Source organism: Triturus cristatus, chromosome 5_2 (genome assembly GCF_964204655.1).
Source record: "Triturus cristatus chromosome 5_2, aTriCri1.1, whole genome shotgun sequence".
Classification (NCBI taxonomy): domain Eukaryota; kingdom Metazoa; phylum Chordata; class Amphibia; order Caudata; family Salamandridae; genus Triturus; species Triturus cristatus.
Window position 1 is genome coordinate 351423885 of NC_140588.1, and position 22490 is coordinate 351446374.

General features: G+C 42.7%; 1 protein-coding gene across 1 annotated transcript in view; it reads right to left on the bottom strand.

Moving 5' to 3' along the window:
• DUSP22 (dual specificity phosphatase 22) overlaps positions 1 to 22490 on the bottom strand; it is a 377647-nt gene that overhangs the window by 265614 nt on the left and 89543 nt on the right. The window contains exon 3 of the mRNA XM_085607156.1: positions 6730 to 6812. Coding sequence (XP_085463282.1) covers positions 6730 to 6812 — 83 coding nt within the window. The remainder of the gene's footprint in view (positions 1 to 6729; positions 6813 to 22490) is intronic.

Here is a 22490-nt window from a genome sequence, read left to right on the forward strand (position 1 = left end):
ATGAGCACAGCATCCTCGCCATTACTCTAAAAGATAGAAGATTTGCAGACTGTTCGATTCTACACAATAGTTGACATATTTGGATTTTAGATACTAGACACGCGGCATGAAAACGGGTTAGGTTTTAAAGGGTCTTGAGAGGGATTGTTGTTCAAGGTGCATACCCTGAAAGAGGGGCAACTTGGTCCAGAAGGCTGCAGACACCCTGGCTGCACCAATCGCTCGGCCCAGATTCCCTTGGACAAAGTCTTCTTGTTCTCAGTACATTCTTACGCCCAAGTACTTGGAATCCCTTGCGAGCGACAGACCATTCATTATGTCCGAGTTCATCGTAGGCACCCAGTTATAATTCCCTGACTTGACTTAGTTTGCATATGGTATTTTTACATTCCTGTTATGGTCTCTCCCTCTCTCTCTCTGCCGCCCTGCCGCCTTACACCCTTTGGAATGTTCCTACAGTTGAGCCAGAGACTGCCTTGGAATGTTGACAAGAGCAGCCTGACTGGCAGTGTTGTTGGTCGCTTCACCTGTGCGATGCGCGTTGGAGGCTACAGTGGAGGCCAGAATAAAGAGACTGAATCTTCACTTACCTGTTTTAGGCGTCTTTGTAACACACCCCTACTTCAGTGAGCAGGAACGCTAGGGACTTGGTACTATTAAGTTGGATGCCGGAGACTCTCCAAACATTGTCCAGCTCATGTAGCACCTATAGTGGTACCATTGGCACCTCACTCACATATAGCAGATCATCTACGTATAGTAAAAAACCATGGGGCAATGCATTGATAAGGATCCTTGACAGTCCGTTCCCATCCCTCATGCACTGCGCCAACGGCTCCACAGCCAAGGCAGAACACAGAAGCAATAGGACAGCCCTGCTTTGTTCCACAGGACAAGAGCCTGATAACACTCCCCCCATTTTGATACGTGTTATGGGGGTGCCATTTTGCACTTTCCGAAGGTAGGCCCAGTCTAGGGTGTTCAAAGCCTTCTCCATTTGTAGAATACGCTTAACCCCTTGTATGCCCATGACGAGCTGGACTCGTCATGGAGCACAGTCGCGCTGTGCCCATGACGAGTCCAGCTCGTCATGAGGCATACCCTAGGGAATCCCTCTGGTGCGGGCACCAGAGGGATTCCCTTTCTGCCAAAATAGCCTCGGGAGCTGGGGAAGAGCTTCCCCAGCTCCCGAGGCCCCCCCCCCCTTCACTGTAATGACGATCGGCGCGCACGTCGCGCCAACGTCATTACAGTGAAAGTGAAACTGAAATGAGCCAAGAGGCTCATTTCAGTTTCACTTTCTACGTGCTCAGGGGGCTATCTCAGCCCCCTGAGCACGTAGAAAGACAGGAGAGGTATCGTTGGAAAGGGGAGAATCTCCCCTTTCCAATGGCACCCCTCCCCAGTGGATCCCTGCTTGGGGATCGCCACAGGAGGGCGATCCCCAAGCAGGGATCCACCCAATAGACACCAGGGAGGGGGGAGCTGCCCCTTGGGCAAGGGCCTTTGTTCCCCCATGTAAATTTGGCGAAATTTAGTCTTTTTGCCCCCCCCTGGGGGGCATTAGCCCCCAATCCGCCCCCCGGGGGGGCAAAAAGCCCACTAGACCCCAGGGAATTTTTTTATCCATAAAAATAGGGGTGGGGGCTGCCCAAAACGGGCAGGCCCATGCCCCCACCCCACCCCCCAATTACTACAGTCTTTCTGCCCCCCCGGGGGAAGATGGGGCATTGGTCCCTAATCTGCCCCTTCAGGGGGGCAGAAAGCCCACTATACACCAGGTATTTGATTTCTGTTTTTTTTTAGGGTGGGGGCTGCCCGAAACGGGCAGCCAATGCCCCCATCCACCCGCCACCATTACAGCCTTTCTGCCCCCCCTGGGGGGCAGATGGGGCATTGGCCCCCAATCTGCCCCGCGGGGGGGGGCAAAAAGACCACTAGACACCAGGGAATTGTAAAAAAAAAAAAAAAAAAAATAGGGGTAGGGGCTGCCCAAAACGGGCAGGCCCATGCCCTCACCCCACCCCCCAATTATCACAGTCTTTCTGCCCCCCCGGGGGGCAGATGGGGCATTGGCCCCTAATCTGCCCCTTCGGGGGGGGGGCAGAGAGCCCACTAAACACCAGGGTTTTTTTTGCGCAATTGTTTTTAGGGTGTGTGCTGCCCGAAACGGGCACGCCAATGCCCCCACTCCCCCCCCCCACAAAAATGCCCTGCAAACCTCAAATTTAGCTGGAAAAAATCACCTTTTTCACACATTTGTGTGTGGGAAAGTTGTGGCATCACCGGGCTGACACAAATTTCCTACCACCCAGCGTTCCCCCAAGTCTCCCGATAAAAACGGTGCCTCACTCGTGTGGGAGGCCCAAGTACCCGCGAGTGAGGTACCGTTTTTCTCGTAAGACTTTGGGGAACGCGGGGTTGGTGGAAATTTGTGGATCCACGCAGATTCCGGTACTTTCCACCACAGACATATGGGGAAAATGTGTTTTTTTGTCAATTTTTTAGGTTTGCAAGGGATTCTGGGTAACAGACCCTGTTGGGAGGCAGTCAAGTCACCCCATCCTGGATTCCCCTGGGTGTCTAGTTTTAAAAAATGTATAGGTTTGCTAGGTTTCCCAAGGTGCCCGCAGAGCTAGGGTTCAAAAACTACAGCTAGACATTTTGCCAAAAAAGGGTCATTTTTCACTGCGAAATTGAGGTGTGACCACGTTGCGTTTTGCGCCGTTTCCTGTCGCGGGCACTAGGCCGACCCACACAAGTGAGGTACCATTTTATCGGGAGACTTAGGGTAATTCAGATTTGTAAAGGAACTGTTATTATCTATTGACTTTCGATGCATTTCTGCCTTCCAAATGAAAGATATTGTGTAAAAAAGAAGTCATTCTGAAAAATGACTGATAATTCTCATGCTAGTATGAGTATTCCCAATTTCAGAAATGTGCAAATATCTACTGTTTCTAAACTCTATATTTTGCTCCCATTTCAGAAATACATAGGTGTCTTTCATACCGATTTTTCCATGTACACATTTTTACAGAATAATTACTATATACCCGGTACATAATAAAAACCATTGCAAGTTGCTGCTCAGTTTTTGGCTCTGGGTTCGTCGGGTTCTTGGTGAACCTACAAGTCCTATATATCCCCACAAGCAGTAATGTCCAGCGGATGTAATGGTATATTGCTTTCAAAGAGCTGTCATAATTAGAAGAAGTTACAGGTGAAAACGTTGACACAAAAGGCTGTTTTTTTCAACTAATTTTCAAATTTATCCTATATTTAATTGTTAGTTTCTATAAAAAACCTTGATGGATCTACACAAACCACCCCTTGCTGAATTCAGAATTTTGTCTTCTTCTCGAAAATGTATAGCTTTCCAGGATCCATTATTGCTTTTGTACCCATTTCTGCCATTAACTGGAAGGAGGTCAAAAGCACAAAAAATAGCAAAATTAGGCTATGTCCCAGAAAAATGCCAAAACTGTGTAAAAAATGTTGGGTTTCTGACAAAGGTCTGGTATCCCCGAAACGCTGGGAAAATGGTGATTTCATCCCCACAAACCCTTTTTTGATAACATTTGCAGGGAAAAACCCAGATGCTTTCATTTGCAGCCCGTTTTTCCAATTTGTCCGAAAAAACCCCAAAATTTTGCTGTATTTTGGCTGATTTCTGTGACCCCTCTAGGAGAATCCACAAACCCCGAGTACCTTTAGAATCCCCATGATGTTGGAAGAAAAGGACGCAAATTTGGCGTGGATACCTTATGTGGTCAAAAAGTTACAGGGGCCTCAGCGCGCACTACCCCAAATAGCCAAAAAAGGGAGTGGCACAGGAGGGGAAAAGGCCTGGCAGCGAAGGGGTTAAGGAGGAAAATGGTCTTCCACAGATCAGGAATTCCACATAAACTGTGTGGAACTAATGGCAGGTTCTTCTGCAGTAAAATGCTGGACCAAAGGCAGGGTTCAGTGTTGTGTCCTTCTCAAGATGGACAATGTAGCGGCGGTATGCTAGGTCAACCACCTGGTGGGAACGAGGTTGAAAACCCTTCCGGATCTAGCTCGAATATTTTAGAATTATTTCCTGGCTAACCAGCTCTATATGTCATTACATCATCTTCCAGGGAGGTCCAATTTAGTGGCGGATTGGCACTCCCAGCATTGGAAGAATGTCAGTCTGTGGAAACTACATACCCGAGTGTTTCAGCAGATACAGGACATGTGGTGTCCCTCCTCCATAGATCTGTTTGCCTCTCGGCTGGATTTCCATATGGACAGAAATTGCAGTTGGCGTCTGGACCCCAACGTAGTATCAACCAATGCGTTTCTCGAAGATTGGAGCACGGATACAACCATTTGCGATGATAATGAGATGATCCACACAAGTTCGGAGACATTGGGCAGATCTGGTGGTGATTACCCCAGTCTGGAGATCTCAAGTTTGGTTTCTAGCTCTGATGGCACTTTCTTGGGATTTTCCAATCTCTCTACCAAAACTTCCGGATCTCCACCGGAATCCCCAAGACAATCTTCATCACCTGGTCCTAGCGGGCTCTCTGTCTCATGGCCTGGAGGATTACCAGGAAAGTTGGAAAGTCCCGGCCAATTCACAAGAGGCTGCCTCTTTACCCACTGGAGCCTGGCAGACACCATGAATAAAAGATACGGTTTGCCTGGTCTTGATGGTTGGGTTGGTGTCTCCAATGCCAATTGGATCCCTTGGGGGCAGACATTGTCCATGTCTTCAATTTCCTGGCGGCTCTAGCCTCGGAAGGTGTGACCTACAGGTCAATCAATACGTTTCGATTGGCAATTTCAGCAGGCCATCTGTTGATAGACGGTCATCCAGTTGCGGAATACCCTGTGGTCTGCAATCGCCTGAGGGATATTAGGTTATCGATTCCACACAAACCCAGATATTCCACGTTATGGGATGTAAATAAGATTGAGCCTTTTAAAGTCATGGCCCTTCGAATAAATACTGGTCAAGGAAACAAATGTCGGCAAAGTTAGCCACCAGATTGTGCCTGATCTTCTGCTGAAGAATTTCGAATGTAAGAGCTCTGGATCCAAAAGGTAGGGTATTCACCCCTAAAGGGGCAACTTTTCATACTGCTCAAAGAACAAAACGTAATAAAAAAAATTGTGTTATACCCAGCATTTCCAGATGGTCCAAAACTATATGTTAAGGCAATAAAGGCGCACAAGTCTATGACAGGAGGCCTTTGCTCTCAGGGTGAAAGACAGTTGTTGATAGCTCTCACTAAACCTCATAAAGCAGTTTCTTCACCTAATATTGCCAGATGTTTCAGATGGACCTTGCAAGAGGCTGGTATTGATATCTCCCGGTACGGAGCTCATTTTGGTGAGAAGGGCCATGGCATCAAAATCCTTTTCTTTGGGAGCGAGATTAAAGGCCATCCTCAATGCAGCAGATTGGTCATCAGATTCTACTTTTAAAAGTTTTTACTTTAAACCAGTCTCTAATCTGGTAACTCTAATGGTGGAAAAGCTTTAAATGAGCCTAATCCTCACCACCGGGCCCTGACATAGAATGAAAAATGTCCTAGCTATCGCAACAGAAAGTTCCAATTTTATTAAGTGAAAATGTGGAAAAGGAGCACTCCTATTTGAACTTGTTTAAACTATTTATTTGAAATAATGCTTTTTTTGCAAGGGTGCTGAGGTACTGTATCCGCTGTCGCTGTCAATTTTATTAAGGACACGGAGGCGGGGATTAGCCCACCCATTCTTCTAACATGGTTAGCATACCCACCCGACGTGATAAGAGGCTTCAATATGCTTTGAGTTAATTAAATGTATGTAATTTATGAATATGATGATTTATTATGAACTTCTTATCTTGTTAGACATGTTTAAGTTGACATTTCCACACTGTTGGTTGACATTTGAGTCCTTGTCACCTGAAAACAGACACTTTACGCTATGGTTTTCTTTTTTCAGGGGCGGATCGCAATAAACAGGAGTGACCTTTGGAGAAGATGTCTGTGTTTGCAGGAAGAAAGAGGAGGATAGAGAGTCCACAGGGAATGTTATATGGATGTGCAGCATCCTGATTGGATGGACTGTTTTTGTTTCTTTCCCAAGGACGAATGGGAAATGTGGTTTATTGTTAAATCTTCATGAAGTTAATGGCTGCTGGTTAATAAAAGGTGGAGAAAGTAAAGCCGAATCCTCGCCTCCGTGTCCTAAATAGAATTGAACCTTTCCACTACAATAGCTAGGAAACTTTTAATTCCTACTGTATTTGTTAAATTGGTACATCATGCAGGGTCATTTCTTACTATAATCACACACATGGTCTGGGTAAAATGTATCCATCAGTTATGAGCAATGGAACTATTTCATTGGTGTGCCCACAACAGCTGCTCAATCAATTGGTGATGAGAATGGGCAATGAAGAGGCGGAGACACAACCCCTTCTTCTATACTGCTCTCCTTTACCCGTCTTTGTTGCTTCCATGAGCTCTGGCAAACAGATAATGCTGGCATGATAGACCTAAAGGTTGGGAACTAGCCTAAGCTAGTTAATATCAGATTTTGTGCTAAATAACGACCCAGCCTTTCTGTTGTGATCACTGTGAAGAAATCTGTGATTTTCTGCTTCTTCTGTAGGATAAAGTCATTGATCAGTCTGTAAAACCGAGGTACAAATTCACATTTCTTTGACTGCAACATGGAGCTCAATCACAGAATATATGACCTTACCTCCAGCATAGGCCTTGCGCTATCGTGAATTGAAAGAACGTGTGTAATATTATTCTTCTTCAGCTGCTCCATATCTCTAGCATCTGCAACAAGGGAAAAAATTTAAATATAGCAGTGAAACACAGACCAAGTTTACACAATTCTATTACATAAACCATATGGGACCAAATGTACAAACATTAGGAATACTAATTTCCTATTTGCAGTTCTCTCTGAATCACAATGAGAAAATCGGTATTCCTGATGAATGAAACTCTTTTGAGTTTCAGGTTTCATTAGCGATTCCTGGTGGGTCGCAACAAGACCTACCTAATGCATATTAAATGAGGTAAGTCGCAATTTGCGGCTCATTACGAATCGCAAACATCACAGGGATGGTGGCCTGCTGGCCTGAGGTTCGGCAGACCACTGTGTCTATGATTGCTTTTTATTAAAGCAAATTTTACTTTTTTTAAAAAAAATTTTAACATGCAGCACGTTTTCCTTAAAGGAAAACGTGGTGAGTTTAAAAATAAAAAATAAAACTTTGCAGTTTCATTATTTAACATTCTAAAAGGGGAAGGGGGCCCCAGGGGACCCCTTCCCCTTTGCGAATGGGTTACCACCAGTTTTAAATTGGTGGTAAAGCATTACTGTTTTGCAACCAGAATTTGGTCGCAAAACAGCAATAAATACCATATCGAATCGGAATCTGGAAGGAATGCCTAAAACACGCATTAACATTATCAATGCCATCACCGTGGATAGTGTATCATTTCTTTAGTCGTATATATCGTGTCATTTAATTATGTTGTGTTTTTTTTTTTTATATCTCGTTATGCAGTTACACAAATTCTGAAGAGCAAGTATGTTGTATTAGTAAGTCATTTTATATACGGTTATAAATAATGTAAGCATTGCAATTGGGATAAAAGTCAAGGTGCGCTCTGCTTAGATCAGGGAGAATGGCCAATCTATCGATGGGGAAATCAAAAAGCTCCTGTGGATGGTCCAAACACAGAAATGGAAGAAAGCAACACACACAAGCAAAGCAATTCAGAGTGACACAAAAGTGATCCAATCTTGAGTAAGGTTTTGATCTGTGGAGTATAGTACGCTGCAACGCTGCAGGTTGGGCTTAAAGAGTTGCCCGCTCTTGTATATCTTATATATATATATATATATATATATGAAACAAGATTTCCAAAATTGCAACATTTGTAAATCATATTTGATTTTTTTTCAAGGTATACGATTGGTTAATGTCAGAGATTAAAAAAAAGTTCTCTCACCCTGAAAAAAAGAAAATCCCCATTTTGGTCAAAATCGCCATTTTTTGTGTTGCTATAGAAGACAATCCACATAGTATGTGCGCAACGTGGAAGTGGTGCATGGCAAATTATTAAATCAGCCTTCATCTCTTATTTTAGCTGACAGTACATCAGTCCAGGGACTCCAATCTCATTTCCACTCTCAACATTAATTTATTTAAGTTAATTATAAACAGCAACACAATGCCAATAACGGCCGACATGTTTTGGCATGACGCCTTTCACTGGGCCCATGTAGCTTATTTAATTCCTACTATGTCCTTCTTCCAGTTCCACTGCTCTCAAAAACTAGACCAGCAATCGTGTGTCAACTCGTGTGAGAACTCGTTAAAGTCATCATCTTCCATGTTCATTCCTACCAGAAAAACAATCCCCAAACCAATGTTGTATCAGTAACAGGTAGTTTTTAACATAATTATAATAATCATTGTATCGCCCTCATAGTACCATCGTCTTGAAGTAGTTGACAGTCTTCATTTCACAATTGACATCATAGTATTGTTGAATAACAGTTACATATGGTTTCATATCACAATTATAGATATTGCATTCATCTCCTGCATTATATTCTTATCGTCACGTTTATACTGCATAATGTGCTATATAAAGTGCCATTGTGCATTCATTCAGGTTTGGATACTAATTTTCCCCCAATGAGTCCAAACCATAAGGTGCATTCTAGAATTTAAAAATATGCATGTGCAAATGAGCATCCATGCTAGAAACTACATGTATATCAATCAAACGTGTCTGTAACAAGATGCAAGCGTGTATTCATTGGGATTTCCCATGTTCCAATATACGGGTACTCACATGCATTATTGGATGTTAAAGTGCACTGTGCTAACCAAGATGGAATCAAATATATTCCACCAACATCAACATTAGAGCCGTACCCAGATATTTTTTTCCTTTATGGGCTCATACTTTAAATTACTTTAGCCCAAACTGTAAGTCCAAATCAGACAGGAGAAGCATATATGATTTAATAAACACGCTATGGAAAAGGACGTGGCTGTGGCATCGTTTTTTCGGAACGATAAAATAACGATTGTGTTGGAGATTTGGGGTTCGCGTCCCCGCCACAGCCCACTGCTGCAAGAGGCTTGGGTTTCTTCGCGATAAAGTTGTTGTGGATATATATATATATATATATCTCCTCCAGGACAAACGAGAGTGAACCCAGGTTCAGTGCTTGATTTGTAAATTTTATTCACGCACAAACGATTCCGCCATAACGCGTTTCGACAGTTGCCTGCCTTGATCACATCATATATATATATGCCGCATAGTTGTACCAAATAAAGTACATATGTGCATTCCATAGATTCTTGGTTACTATACCCCTAAGGTACATTCTAAGATGGCAATGTGCCTATGGTCATCTAATCTCAAAACTTCATTTATGCTTTTCAATAAAGCCATAATAAGCTCCAGGATACAATCATTTTAGCCTCTAAATTCAATTCTTAAAGTGCTATTGTACAATATTGCAAATTCAGAGCACAATTGTGCCAACTAGTACCCAATTCATCACATAATAAATCTCACTGTAAACATTCACAATCTCAATCGGTATAATAAAGTACAAGGTACAATCATTTAAACGTTTATATTCAATTGATAAAGTGGTATCATGCATTACTAAAAATCCACAGCATATTTATGCTGGCTAAAACGTAATTCATCATATAATATAATCTTGATTTAACAGTTCGCAATCGGAGGAAGACCTAAATTATCAAAATAAGTTTTTTCATATTTGAATATTCATAACTCATCATTAGTAAGATCAAACACTTGTCCATTGTGTATGGCTCATACAGATCAAAAAGGAGCATGTCCATTGTGCAGGGTCCACACATATCAAAGATGCAGATGAAGCTTCACATCATTATTGTGGCTCCCTAGGTTCTCTGTTCCCAGCATTAAAATCCTTTTTGATTACTGTTTTCTCAATTCAAGTTCCCTATTGCCCCTTGAGGGAAGTGTATTCACACGCTTTATAGCATAGTATTTGAATCCCTTTAAAGAATCCTGGTGTACATCCATAAAATGTTTGGCCATAGGATCATTTGTCATGATTCTTTATCACCTTGATATATTGTAGAGCTCTCACTCTCAGTTTTTTTTTTTTAACTGTGCTGCCAGCATACAGTTTTTCACAACCACATTCCAATGCACATATTACAAATTCCGTAGTGCATGTTATTCTCTCCTTTATCTTTATACTCCGACCTTCAAAAGTCCTATGTTCCTCTTTATTGTGGCCAAATGTATAAGCTTTGCATACAACACATTTAACAAAGTCTCTTCTCTGATTCTCTAACCAGTCTGCGGGGGCTTTTCCCAGAATCATTAAAGTTGTGTGTCAAGATATCGCCTTGGGTTGCAATTCTATGGTAAGTAATGATGGGATGAGGGCCCACAGCTTCCTTCAAATGGTTATCATGGGTCAAAATGTGGCAATTCTTTTTTAAAATATTTTCTTAATTTCGAGATGTGTCAGATTGTGTTCCATAAAAACCTGCACAACATGTCATACGATTAATCTCTCGCATTATATATGATCATTTTCCTTGCACCCCGATTTAAGAGAGAATCTCTATCCCTCAATCGAGCTCTGGTTAGGGTGTCATTTAGAACACAAGGGGAGTCTATTCATCATCTTAATACCTTCACTTTGAAAGCTCTATTCTGTGGAGCACACTCATCGGGCCCTAAGCATCTGGCCTTCTGGAATACTCGATTTCAACATTTTTGGGTGCCTACAGTTCCTATGAAGGGTAGAGTTCACTGCTGTGCCTTTCTATGGAGCGTATCATATTTAACATTCAGGCTCAAACCCAAAGATTCTGTAGGTTAACTGCTACATGTTTTTGTGTATCGAATATTCAAATCATGATCACTGAGGTCCTGTATGTATTATTCCAAACCAGACTTTTCTCCATCCCAAAGAAGCGGCAGCTGGCCCCCGTCATGCTTCAAACCAAGAGGGGTACCTGCCAAATTGAGTCAGACTGCTCTGTGATGTCTTCAAATCTCCTCAAATGACAAGCACAGATGCACAGTTTTTTAATTTTTACATGTGAATAAGGCCCAAGTGGTATGGCCGAAACGCGTTATGGAGAATTGACTGCGCTTAATAAAAGGATCATGCAAAAAGTCTGTGCGTCTGTAATTTCAAGGAATGACAGGAGATTTGAAGATCCACATATATGCATGTTTGGAAAATATATATAGATGAATATGAGAGATAGATCATAGTTATACAGATGCACAGAGTGTAATAGGCCATTAATTACCATTCTCGAGTGTAGGGAGGGGCGATGACTCACAAAAGGCAAAGATTCGAGTGAGTCATGAGGTCCCTACCCACCAACAATGGTATTAAATAGATTATACTATGAACATCTGTATATATATTTTACGCTATGGTGGTTTTTTATGTGTACTATTTTTAACAAAAATATCTTACCTAACCAGAATGCAAAGGGTTACATATATATGAGTATGGTAAAATTACATTGAAGAGATCTCTTGACTATTGTAGAGGTGTTTTCCTGTGTATAGTAATAGTTACATGCAATCTACAAGGCAGTAAAACGTGCTTTTCTCATGACCATGTAGCTGTACTGGGTTAATAAACTTTAATATGACCTTTGCACTGTAGTAATACATGCACTGTAGTGATACATTGGAGACTGACTTTTATTAGTTCAGTTGTTCTAAATAACAAGTTATTCGGCCACATTTACTTTCACTGCCATGGCATTCCTTATTCCTTGCTACTGCAGTTTTGTTAACACTTAGTAGTAGGGATAACACGTGTACCCATCACTCAACTAGACAGTAGTCATTTAATCAATTGCACAATTGAAGAAGGCTAGTTTGTCCCTGTGGCAATTCAAAATCTCGCCCTGTAATTTATGCCTAGATCTCAAACTCAATCAGTGACCGCCTACCTCGCCGAACAATTTAAACAGAAAAGGTGAATGCATAAATTGCAGTTTCCTGACACTGAAGGGATTACGGTGAGCGAGTCAAAGTTATATAAAGAAAACATGACATTAAACAAGGTAGAGCATACAACACGATCGCGAAACTCAAGGTCATGGGGAAATTTGACTATTTTGATGTGGAATGAGGCACAGCCTATAAGAATGTACCACTTGCGCATCATCTCCTATTGTGGAAACGGAGGTGCAGTATTTGAGATGGTGGTCTTCTGTAGTCTAGCGACCAGGCACACTTCCATTCCTACGAACAAGACAGCTGCGTGTAGATATTTATACACCCCAAGCTTTTTTCAACCATGCTGGCTGTGACATTTACAGCAAGGAAGCAAGTATGAACGACCTCTGAGCAGCAGTCAACACGAATCAGCTCACAACATGCCACAAGGAGCCGAGATAGCAGGCGTCCCTTCTGGGAGGGCCATGGGGTTGTCAAACCCGCTGTGAGCCTACACCTCTTGGTAGGTGGTCACAAGATAGCACCAAGAGTCAGGAGACCAGCCGAGAAGGAACAATAACCATACTGTAACATTTTAAAGGTACATTTTGCTGAATGCACAAATTTCTTATTCTCCCTCAAATTTAGAGGATTGAAAGAGATTTAATTCAGTCAATTCAACATCGTCTCTTCTAATCGAGCAAAATCAACATGCTTCACATGTGCTGTGCTTCACAGGGGACTGTCGTGCTAGTTTCTGAAGCTAGACCTGCTCTCGGACTGCTGCTCGGTCTTCTATATCTAGTGGCGCTGCCTCAATGGGGGACGACTAACACTATTTAAGGCATGGCATGCATCTTCAGCAGGTTTCTCTCGGTCCCCACATCATTACAAACGAAGGAAATACGCTTGGGACTGAAAACCCAAAAGAGCTTCTATATCAGGCAGGCTGCACCACAAAAGATGATCCACCAAAGAGCATTTACCCTGGATTCCCTAGGATTCTACTTTAGTCTCTCCCTACATCCAAAACAAAGGTTTACACCTTAAAAAAAATCTCATACTAGGTACAGCAATATTCTCCAGCGGAAACTTACAGTTGGAGGCTAAAAAAGAAGATTGTTTGCTCGGGTCCATCAATGCATCAGGACCGAGTTCCAACATCTGATTTCAAAGACTCGGCATCCATTACAATGTAACATCCAGCACAAGTACAAAAGTGGCACTAGTGTTCAGATTCCTTTCTTCACGGAGGCCAAGACTTTGAGTAAAACGTGCCAGTTGAATGTCTACAAGCTTTTATCAAAGAGTAAAATACCCGTTGCTTCTTGCAAAGAGGAGGGTGGCGATGAGTTGGGAGAGCAGGGCAGCTTCCCCCGGCCCGAGCCTTGGGTAAAGACTTAGCGAATTGTAAGGAGAACCTGGAACTGTATGCAGAGGAGCTACCATCGACGTCAAGGCCCAAGGACATTTGGGAACTACTTTTGGGCTATTTGAGACTGCGGGAACAACCTTTGACAAAAGGGAGAAAAAATGTCTGAGCATCATTTCATGCATTTTAGCTACATAATGTAACAGTAATGATCACTCTGCCTGCTGTTGGGGGGTGGTCAGGAATTGTAATCTCAGCAAGCCATGTGCTGTTGGTTGTTGTTATCTGTGTGACGCCAAACTAAAAAAAAAAAAGATTTTTTTCTTGTAAAAAGAGTAATATACCCAGAGGAAGGGTTCTGCAAACTCGACTACAGAAGCCACATCATTCTGGGCTACTCCAGCGCTTCGTTCAGTTTCTCGAAATTAATGCATTTCTACTTTCAAAACTAAGGGAGCTGTCCTCTGATACTAAACAATGTAAACATAATGTTGAATAATGAAATAAAAAAATACACACTTTACAACTTAGCATAGTAATGAAACTATTTTCATAATCACCTGCAACACCTCACCCCGCACAGCCCCCTTTGGGTGGTGCTCACCCCAAGAATCAAGGAACAAGAAGAAAGTAAGCATGTATATGACGTTTGATACTCAATAATAAAAGAGATACGCTAAAATCAATGTTATAAACCAAAGGCAATGTCACTCTTTAAAACTATGTTCACATCCAAGCAGAAAGCCCACCGAATACGATAACAAAACAGTATCAAAGTTAGAACAAACGATGTCCAAGTAGCAAGGTGTAATGCGACAGCCCACCATAACTGACTTTGCTGCCTAGACAGATAGGGAGGCAAAAAAAAAAATAACGTGCAGAGAACTGTAAAAAAGCATCTACACGGAGTTCAAATACAATCATAATGGACGTCAGTTAATTGCCGAGTCCTGCACCTTCAGACATTTTCCAATAAAAGGTACTTGCCAACTCGACGAAAACCACAAAACACTACTAAGGCCCGAGGCAGGCAGAGCAATATAAGATTTAGAACTAGAATTTAATGCGTTGACATGCGTTACGGTCACAGTCAACAATATAAAAACTCCTCAAAGTAAGGCGTAGGAAAATAGCAACATTTTCTCTTTGAAGTTAAAAAGTGGCAATTTCGTGCTTAATAAGATTAAATGAAAGATAGAAATAATATAAGAAGGGATAAAAAAATCTATTTAGATCTGGAGCACGTACCATACTTATCCTTGCAGCACATGTCCGGGCCAGAGGCTGAAAATACATTTCATAGCCATAGGGTACATAAGCTCAGAAGAAATGTTGCCAGAATTGTTATTTCAAAAAGGGTGAGACCTAGTCCCAGCAGGAATTGACCGCATAGCCTTTGAAGACATTGAGTGGAATTAGATTGCTGGTGTTGTGTTTCTATACATACAAACATTCAAGCGAAAAAAAACACAACGTTGCAAATGGAGTCCAGATTCGCAATTAAGTGTGCCATGGTAAACGGTTGGCCATGTTCTATACTATTTTAAGGAAAAAGGTATTTCACTCACAGAGATAAAGATTCCAACTGGATGGCTTCCCAACTGTTTCGACGACATTTTGAGTCCTAGACACTGCCTTATCCAGATTCCAGTTTAAAGGAGTGAGGCTTATCATTTCATAAAATTGAAGGCAGGCTGACTGTGGAGATGGCTCAACATGGACCAGGAGATCACTTGCCCACAACAGGAAAATTCCTCAGGGAAACTGGAGATCCTTGGGATAGAGGGATTGCAAATACTACAGTGACCTGTTGAGAGTGTGCTAAAGAGCACAGATGCAGCACAATAAATCTAGTAGCAGAGTTTCCAAACTTTGTGAGTTTACACCCCCACAATTACGCATAAATGTAGATGTTGTGTTTTCTAAGTTTGCAAAGAGTCCCAATTACTGAAAACTCGTGATGGAAGACACAAGAGCCACTACCCTGTGCTATAGATACTGGTGGGCTCTTCAACTTGGTTCCTGCTAAGGAGATCTTAAGAGCTAAAATCTGCTTCTGCACAGTCCTCACCTCCCTCCAAGACAGTGCAAGTATCCTTCCAACTTGACTATGTAAAACAAGCCTTTACAAGGGTGGCATACAAAGGGATCATTTTCAGCCCCTAATTATAGGGGCTCTGGGCAACGTCATCCAGCCCCATTATGCGTTTATTTGTCTCTTGTTTTGTCAAACATGTTTGCCGCTGGCAAGATAAATGTAATTGTAAAATGTAGATCCGTATTTGTAAAGCGCGAACTACTCACCCTTACGGGTCTCAAGGCGCTGGGGGCCATTGTGGAAATTAAGTAAACTATTGCCCAGTCACATGGTGCTGAGCTGAGCTGCTGCCGGAGCCGGGGATCAAACCTTGAGCCCTGTGCTCCGGAGTCAGCTGCCCTGCCCGCTGCACCACACCTCTCCACTCACCAGTAGGAACTGGGATGCATGTGGAAATTAGGCAGCAGTGCATGTAACTGGTAGGCTGCCTGAATGTTGGTCTTGGCTCCACTATTAAGAAAGTTGATGATGGAAATATTATAGGGCACCTAAATTTGGCACCAGCACCCTATGACTATGGACAAACATCAGCCTATAGCTTGGAGACCGCATTTTACCCACTGCCACAACAAATCTTTCTAGAAGTGTGTATTTTGTATGTAGCGCGCCTGGAGGAAGCCTCTTTGTACCGAGCACAGAGGGATCCTGTTCATTACCCTTCAGCCCTATCTTGACTCTGTAACACCACAGTCAAGCATTTGATCTGATCTAAGGGCATCCCTTTTTATTCAACGTTTGTCACTTCTGTAAAAGTGGCCAGGCAACACAGGAGGGATCCGACTGCTTTCATGCAAACAGCCCTTTGGGTAATCACTAAATTGGTTCAGAACCATTGTGGCAGCAATGATAACAGAAGATACTACTTCTGAGCCAAGCTTGACTCTTTACTCAATGCTACCAGGCATTGATAAAGCAGGTAAACAACGAGGGAATGGCGCAGTTGGTTACCCAGAACAGTAATGAGACAGTCATCACTCTCATTATCTGGTGTGAGCAGCTTTGTGATCAGGCTCTACTGCCAGCATGGGCACATTTTTATTTCAACAAAATGTGACCACGTTTTCTGCATTGAACTTGAAATGGTCTTTAGTACCCATCTTCGAAAGACAGCATTGTATGGTTTTCTGTCTTGGCTAGCGAAGGAATGCAATTACTTTGATTTATCTTGGGTCTCACACTGACCCGTTGCAAAACAAAGGCCTTTTCTAGTGCTTTGGTTTCTGCCAACACCAGATACCATAGCTGCCAGATGGAAAGATCGTATTCGTACGTAGCCGAGTTTAAAACATCAGAATTCAGAGACAAACTGTCATCCAGTAAAAGTAATAAAAAGGACAAAATCTTGTATCACTATTATGGATGAAAATTTTGATGAATAACTTGCCACTTCCTGGAGTCCAGAGTGGCTGCAACTTGTTGGAATTAATGATAGAAAATAGCAAATGACTGCTGTGGTTCAGAAAGCATCACTGGGTAAAGTCAGTTTTGTTGATCAAGTTTAAGAAGAGAATATCAGTTTTACGAGTGTCGCCCCGCCTTCATCAACAAAGTATAAGCAGTGGTCTAATGGGCCAGAAACTTTACATTCAATTCAATGGATCAGGTCTGACTAGAAAAGATTCAGAATCCTTACTAAAACTGAATTCCCAGAAAATAATGGCTTTCTTATACACACTCATTTAACAGGAACAATTAAATGAACAGATAACACAGAATATTAAAATAGCAAGACTCCCTGTAGAACTTGTCAATCATATGTTAACCAGGAGACTCGATCAATTTTTGTGGATTAGATTCCTCTTTTCCATCAATGCCAAGAAGTGGAAGTAAAGTGCATTGGCCATAGAGAAATTCAATTGCTTATTTCAAAGTGATCACTTTGATGGATGCCCCAGGTATCATCAGCCTAACAAATTGTAATCCTATTGATGTAGGCTCCACCAAAATTAGTTTTTCCTCTAGGTGAGTTATTTTGTCCACTTGTTCAAGGCTGCACATAGATTAAAAACAGAAAAACATTCAGTTTGAAAAATAAGGACTATTAAGAGTCATTGCACAGTTAACTTGCATGCATTGAACTTCACTGGCTGCCTGTACAGAAAAGATGCCAGCTCAAGCTCCTGACCCATGCATACAAGCCCCTACACAATTGTGGACACGCCTACTTGAACCACTGGCTGAACTTCCATCAGCCACCTCAGTTCCGTGCCCCTTTCTCTAATTCCCCCGCATTAGACATAGCAGAGGCAGAGGTTGCTCCTTCTTCTACCTAGCAGCGAAGACATGGAACGAACTACCCTTTCATCTACAGACCTCCCAATCTCTTCTAAAGTTCCCGAAAGTCCCTGGAGACCCGACTATTCGGCTAATCAACTGAACCCTGCCAGCACCTGGATACCCTCACGGGGGACAAGAAGGCCTCTACAAAGCTATTACATAATGGATTCATCCACAATAGCACAGCTTTATAAAACGTCAAAGGAATGAGCTGGAAAAAATTATGTTGGGTTGATATCATCTAGAGACAGCAAAAGCATATATGAACAAAATAAATCCGATGGATGTTACTATGATGGGCAACTTTGCCTTGGATATCCGGATCCAATTGAATATTAAGTGGTCAAGGAGGAATTTATTTGAGGTAACAGCTACCTTCCACGTAATCATACAACAGGAGAATGGATTGCAGACTCAACCATTGTCAAATTGGGCACCTGAAAAGGCACTTCCCTCCAAAGGTTAACGTTAACAAGCTTTGGGATGGCTCCCCAACTTCCATCAAGGAACACAGTTATTTAGAAAAATAACCACAAAAAAAAAAAACTAACGATGGTCTTTTAAACTGGTCTAGGACTACTAATTAAAGGAACCATATAGTAGTTACCAATTTTAGCACACTTTTCAGGCAAAATTGTGATTTCCCTGATACAATTCAGAGATATGTTATCTGCAAATAATTTGCATCGCTGGACCCCCATGTATTCTGTCACCCCAGACGTCTTGCAGCCTTGGCAGGGGAAGGGAAGAACTTGTGGGGGTAGCTTAGAAAATGCCTCCACTTCAATGGATGGCACCAGGTATACACATTGGACCTCTTGAGCTACTTTTCAGTACACTCCTGGACCACCGGAGATGACAGAGGAAGGACTGCCTTGTTTTCAGAGGACTGCCCTGATGCTTGCCTTGTTCTCCAGAGGACTGCCATGCTGCCTGCCTTGTTCCCCAGAGAACTGCCCTTCTGCTTGATGTCTGCCCTGCCCTCTGCGAAGGAAGATCGGACCTGCTTCAAGGGTCAGTTGGCTGACCTCATGTTCTGAGCCACAGGGACAAGTTCCAGAGGCCACCCGGCAACTGCCCAGCTGACCTGCTGCAACTGGACCTGCCTTTGGCCTGCCGGCCTCTTCTAAAGTGAATAACTGATCCCAAAGAGGTGCTTCCCCAGGTCCTGGTCCCTTGGGTGGCATCAAACTGCACTCATCTACAAGTGAGGGAGAAATCCCCAAGATTAAAACTTTTTGTGCTGGACCATCAGAATATAACTTTTTTGGCTGGACTAACCGGTCTCCTATATCCGGCCTGCACCCAATCTCTGTCTGCCTGAACTTGTGAATTTCCCCCAGTCAAGCATGAACAGATGATCGCAAGTAGCGCTTTGAGGACAATGAGGACAACAGACTATCAATCCTTTGCATTCAAGTCTTTTGGTTGTGTGTGATCATTAGCAGGTATGTGCGAGCAGAATGAAGGTACTACTAATAAATGACGAGGGCTCCTCTCAGTGTTCCCAGAATGCTTCTGTTATTAGCCAGTCCATCCTGTAGCAAGTACTGGGAAATTAGTCCGGTTAGCTCCCTGCAATGACATCACAAGGGCAAAAGTCAGTTCATGTCATTTGCAATGACATCAATGTTATGCTAATTAATAATTTTGAAACCTGAAAAGTCCTACCTTTTCGTGGTCACATGATATCGGCGAGCTATCTTTCCTAGCGAAACTTTTCTCCAGAGAGCACATGCCACAATTACAGAACTGGAATATAGGATCGAGGAGCAGAGACAAACGCTGCTCAGGTTTACTTCAGACCATGCAAGAATTCTAGACATTAGAACTAGAAGCACACTAAATAAAAGAACGAAGTTAAGTTTCTTGCATTTGTGAAGTCTGTGGTTATTAAACAATGTGGCTGCAGGAAGCTCCTTGATTGCAATCATCTGCACCACTGTTGTTCGTCTGGCTGCAGGTTGGCCTGTGTGTTGCATCCACTACTTGTGTGGGGAGTTCGCTCTTTTTTTACTCTTAGCCCCTTTATGTTCTTTTTATTACTGTTCACTCTTATTCCTCTATTTTGTTCCTTGTATTAGGTGTTGACTTTGGATTGTCTTTGATCAACTCTTTCCCACTGCTTTTTTTTCCAAGTCTTTTATGCTCTGAACTTGCTTGGTTTCAGCTTCTTCAAGCCTGCCAGGGCTTGCCTGACCTTTGGCACTTGACTTCACCACTAATCCACATATATTCTGGCAGGTGGTGAATCAAAGGCAAGCCCCATTGTACCATGGATGCGCTGATGGGCCAGGAAGACGTGGGGCACTTAAGTAATGCCATACTTTCCTATTCTCAGTAGGCCATACTCCAAATAAGAAAAGGCGAATCTTCATTAAGAAGTTCCACTCAAAGTTGTATATCTCAAGTACGTCTCCTATCAAAAGGTTGCTCATCATTTCCAAAGTCCTTAGATTCCCTTTTTAGGTTCCTACCAACCCAAGCTTAAATGTGCATTGCTTTCTACCAACTCACTGAAGGGCCACTGTTCTGAACTCCACATATTTACAATGACCAGAATGCTTTGTTTAAAATCTTGGTCTTCTACTACTCTCCATCTCTCTAGTCTAGATTTTCACCTTGGCATGCAGACCTCTCAACTCAAAAGCAAATTTCTTGACCTATCCAGTCAAGTTACCGTCTTCTTTTCCCATTCTTCAGCTCTTGCTAACTTCAATATTTGGGGAGACCTTGAAACTCATAGATGCATTTAATGCATTTCCATGGCTACTCATTCGGCTAACCATATCCTTGAGTTCATGGTCTTGGATTCCAACCTGATAGATCCAACGGGTATCACTCTGTTGGTCTTGTCAGATAGTTACCTCATTCAAGTCGCTATTACTATTAGCTCTCCTTTAAATTTGACCATGCTAGCTGGAACTCCATGGGAAGTTAACCTCAATATAAAACTTAACATAGAGGCCATTTCTGCTGATTGTTTGGAAACCCCATGTATGATCCCCATACCAACGCATAGATTTCCTACCCACCTCTCAACACACAGAACAAAACTGCTAACCCATCGGTTTGAACTTCGATGGGTGCACTTCTCCTAGGAGAAATCATGTGAAATCTAGTTTCTCCTCCTGTGTAAGTAGAGAAATGTATTAAATCCAGAGGAAGCTGTGCTCTTCATCTGCCAGATTAGGGCTTCTTTTAATTCTAATTCTACCAGGAAGCTGTACTCATTCATGAACAAGCCACTAACTGTCTCAGAAAGGAAAAATACAAAAATCTATGAGAGCATTCAGGTCTTTTTTCACCTGGCCTGCTCCTAGCTCAGTAGCTAATGATGACGTTCTTTCCATCATTACCAGTTCACAGGTAACCTATTTATGCTCTCTTGATATCTGGTTCTCGTGGCAATATCTGCCCCATATCTACTTTTCAGAGCCTTACAAAATGCACCCCATTGGAAAGACCAGCAATTCTCTAGAAACAAACAAGCATTTGCAATGCAATAGGTCTCGCATTAATAAAGTTTGAGCCATTGGCATTGCTAAATATTGCAACACCAATTTCAACAAAAGTCTATAAATTGTAGGTAAAAAAAATGTGTATTTATTTTTGTAGCAATGGTGGCATGCTGCGCTTTAGATGAATATGTGTAAAAGCAAAGTGCGCCATATTGCGATTGCTACAATAGTTAATTGTGGATGCGTTAACAATTGATGTGTGCACTGATGGCTGGTGGTGTGTGTGCCTGTAGAAATTGTGCACTGATGGCTGGTGGTGTGTGTGTCTGGTGGATGTGTGCCCTGCCGGCTGGTGGTGTGTGTGCCTGGTAGAAGCGTGCACTGACGGCTGGTGGTGTGTGTGTGTGTGTGTCTGGTGAAAGCGTGCACTGATGGCTGGTGGTGTGTGCCTGGTGAAAGCGTGCACTGACGGCTGGTGGTGTGTGTGTGTGCCTGGTGAAAGCGTGCACAGACGGCTGGTGGTGTGTGTGTGTGCCTGATGAAAGCGTGCACTGACTTCCGGTGGAGTGTGCCTGGTGGAAGCGTGCACTGACGGCTGGTGATGTTTGTGCCTGTAGAAATTGTGCAGTGATGGCTGGTGGTGTGTGTGCCTGGTGAAAGCGTGCACTAACGACTGATGGTGTCTGTGCCTGGTGAAAGTGTGCACGGACGGTGTGGTTGTGTGTGTGTGGTTGTGTGTATGTGGTTGTGGGTGTGGGGTTGTGGGTGTGGGGTTGTGGGTGTGTGTGGTTGTGTGTGTGGGGTTGTGTGTGTGGTTGTGTGTGTGGTTGTGTGTGAGCGGTTGTGTCACGGGGCAGCGAAGGGGACAGAAGGAGAAAAAGGCACAGAATGACGAGGGCAGCGAAGGGGACAGGAGAAAACAAGTGCCGAATGGCACATACAGAGCCAGGGACCCTAGTCGAAGTCAGGCAAAGGAGATGCATCACTTCCAACAAATCTGAAAGGAACGATAAAATGTTTGACTCAGACCATTAACATTTGCTTTTCCACAGCTGGACAACTTAAATACAATCTTTTAAAGTATATGGCGTCAGGCACTGTAATTGTTAAGTACGTCATATTTAATATACCCCCAAAATATTACATATTCCAAGGCATGTGAGGTCATGCACATCCATGTATAGGTCTATCACATTAAATATACCAACATGGAATAAAAGAATTTCACAAAGAATGGAAGATCCTGAACATTAAATAATGTGCGTCTTATATTATATTTACTTCAAAAA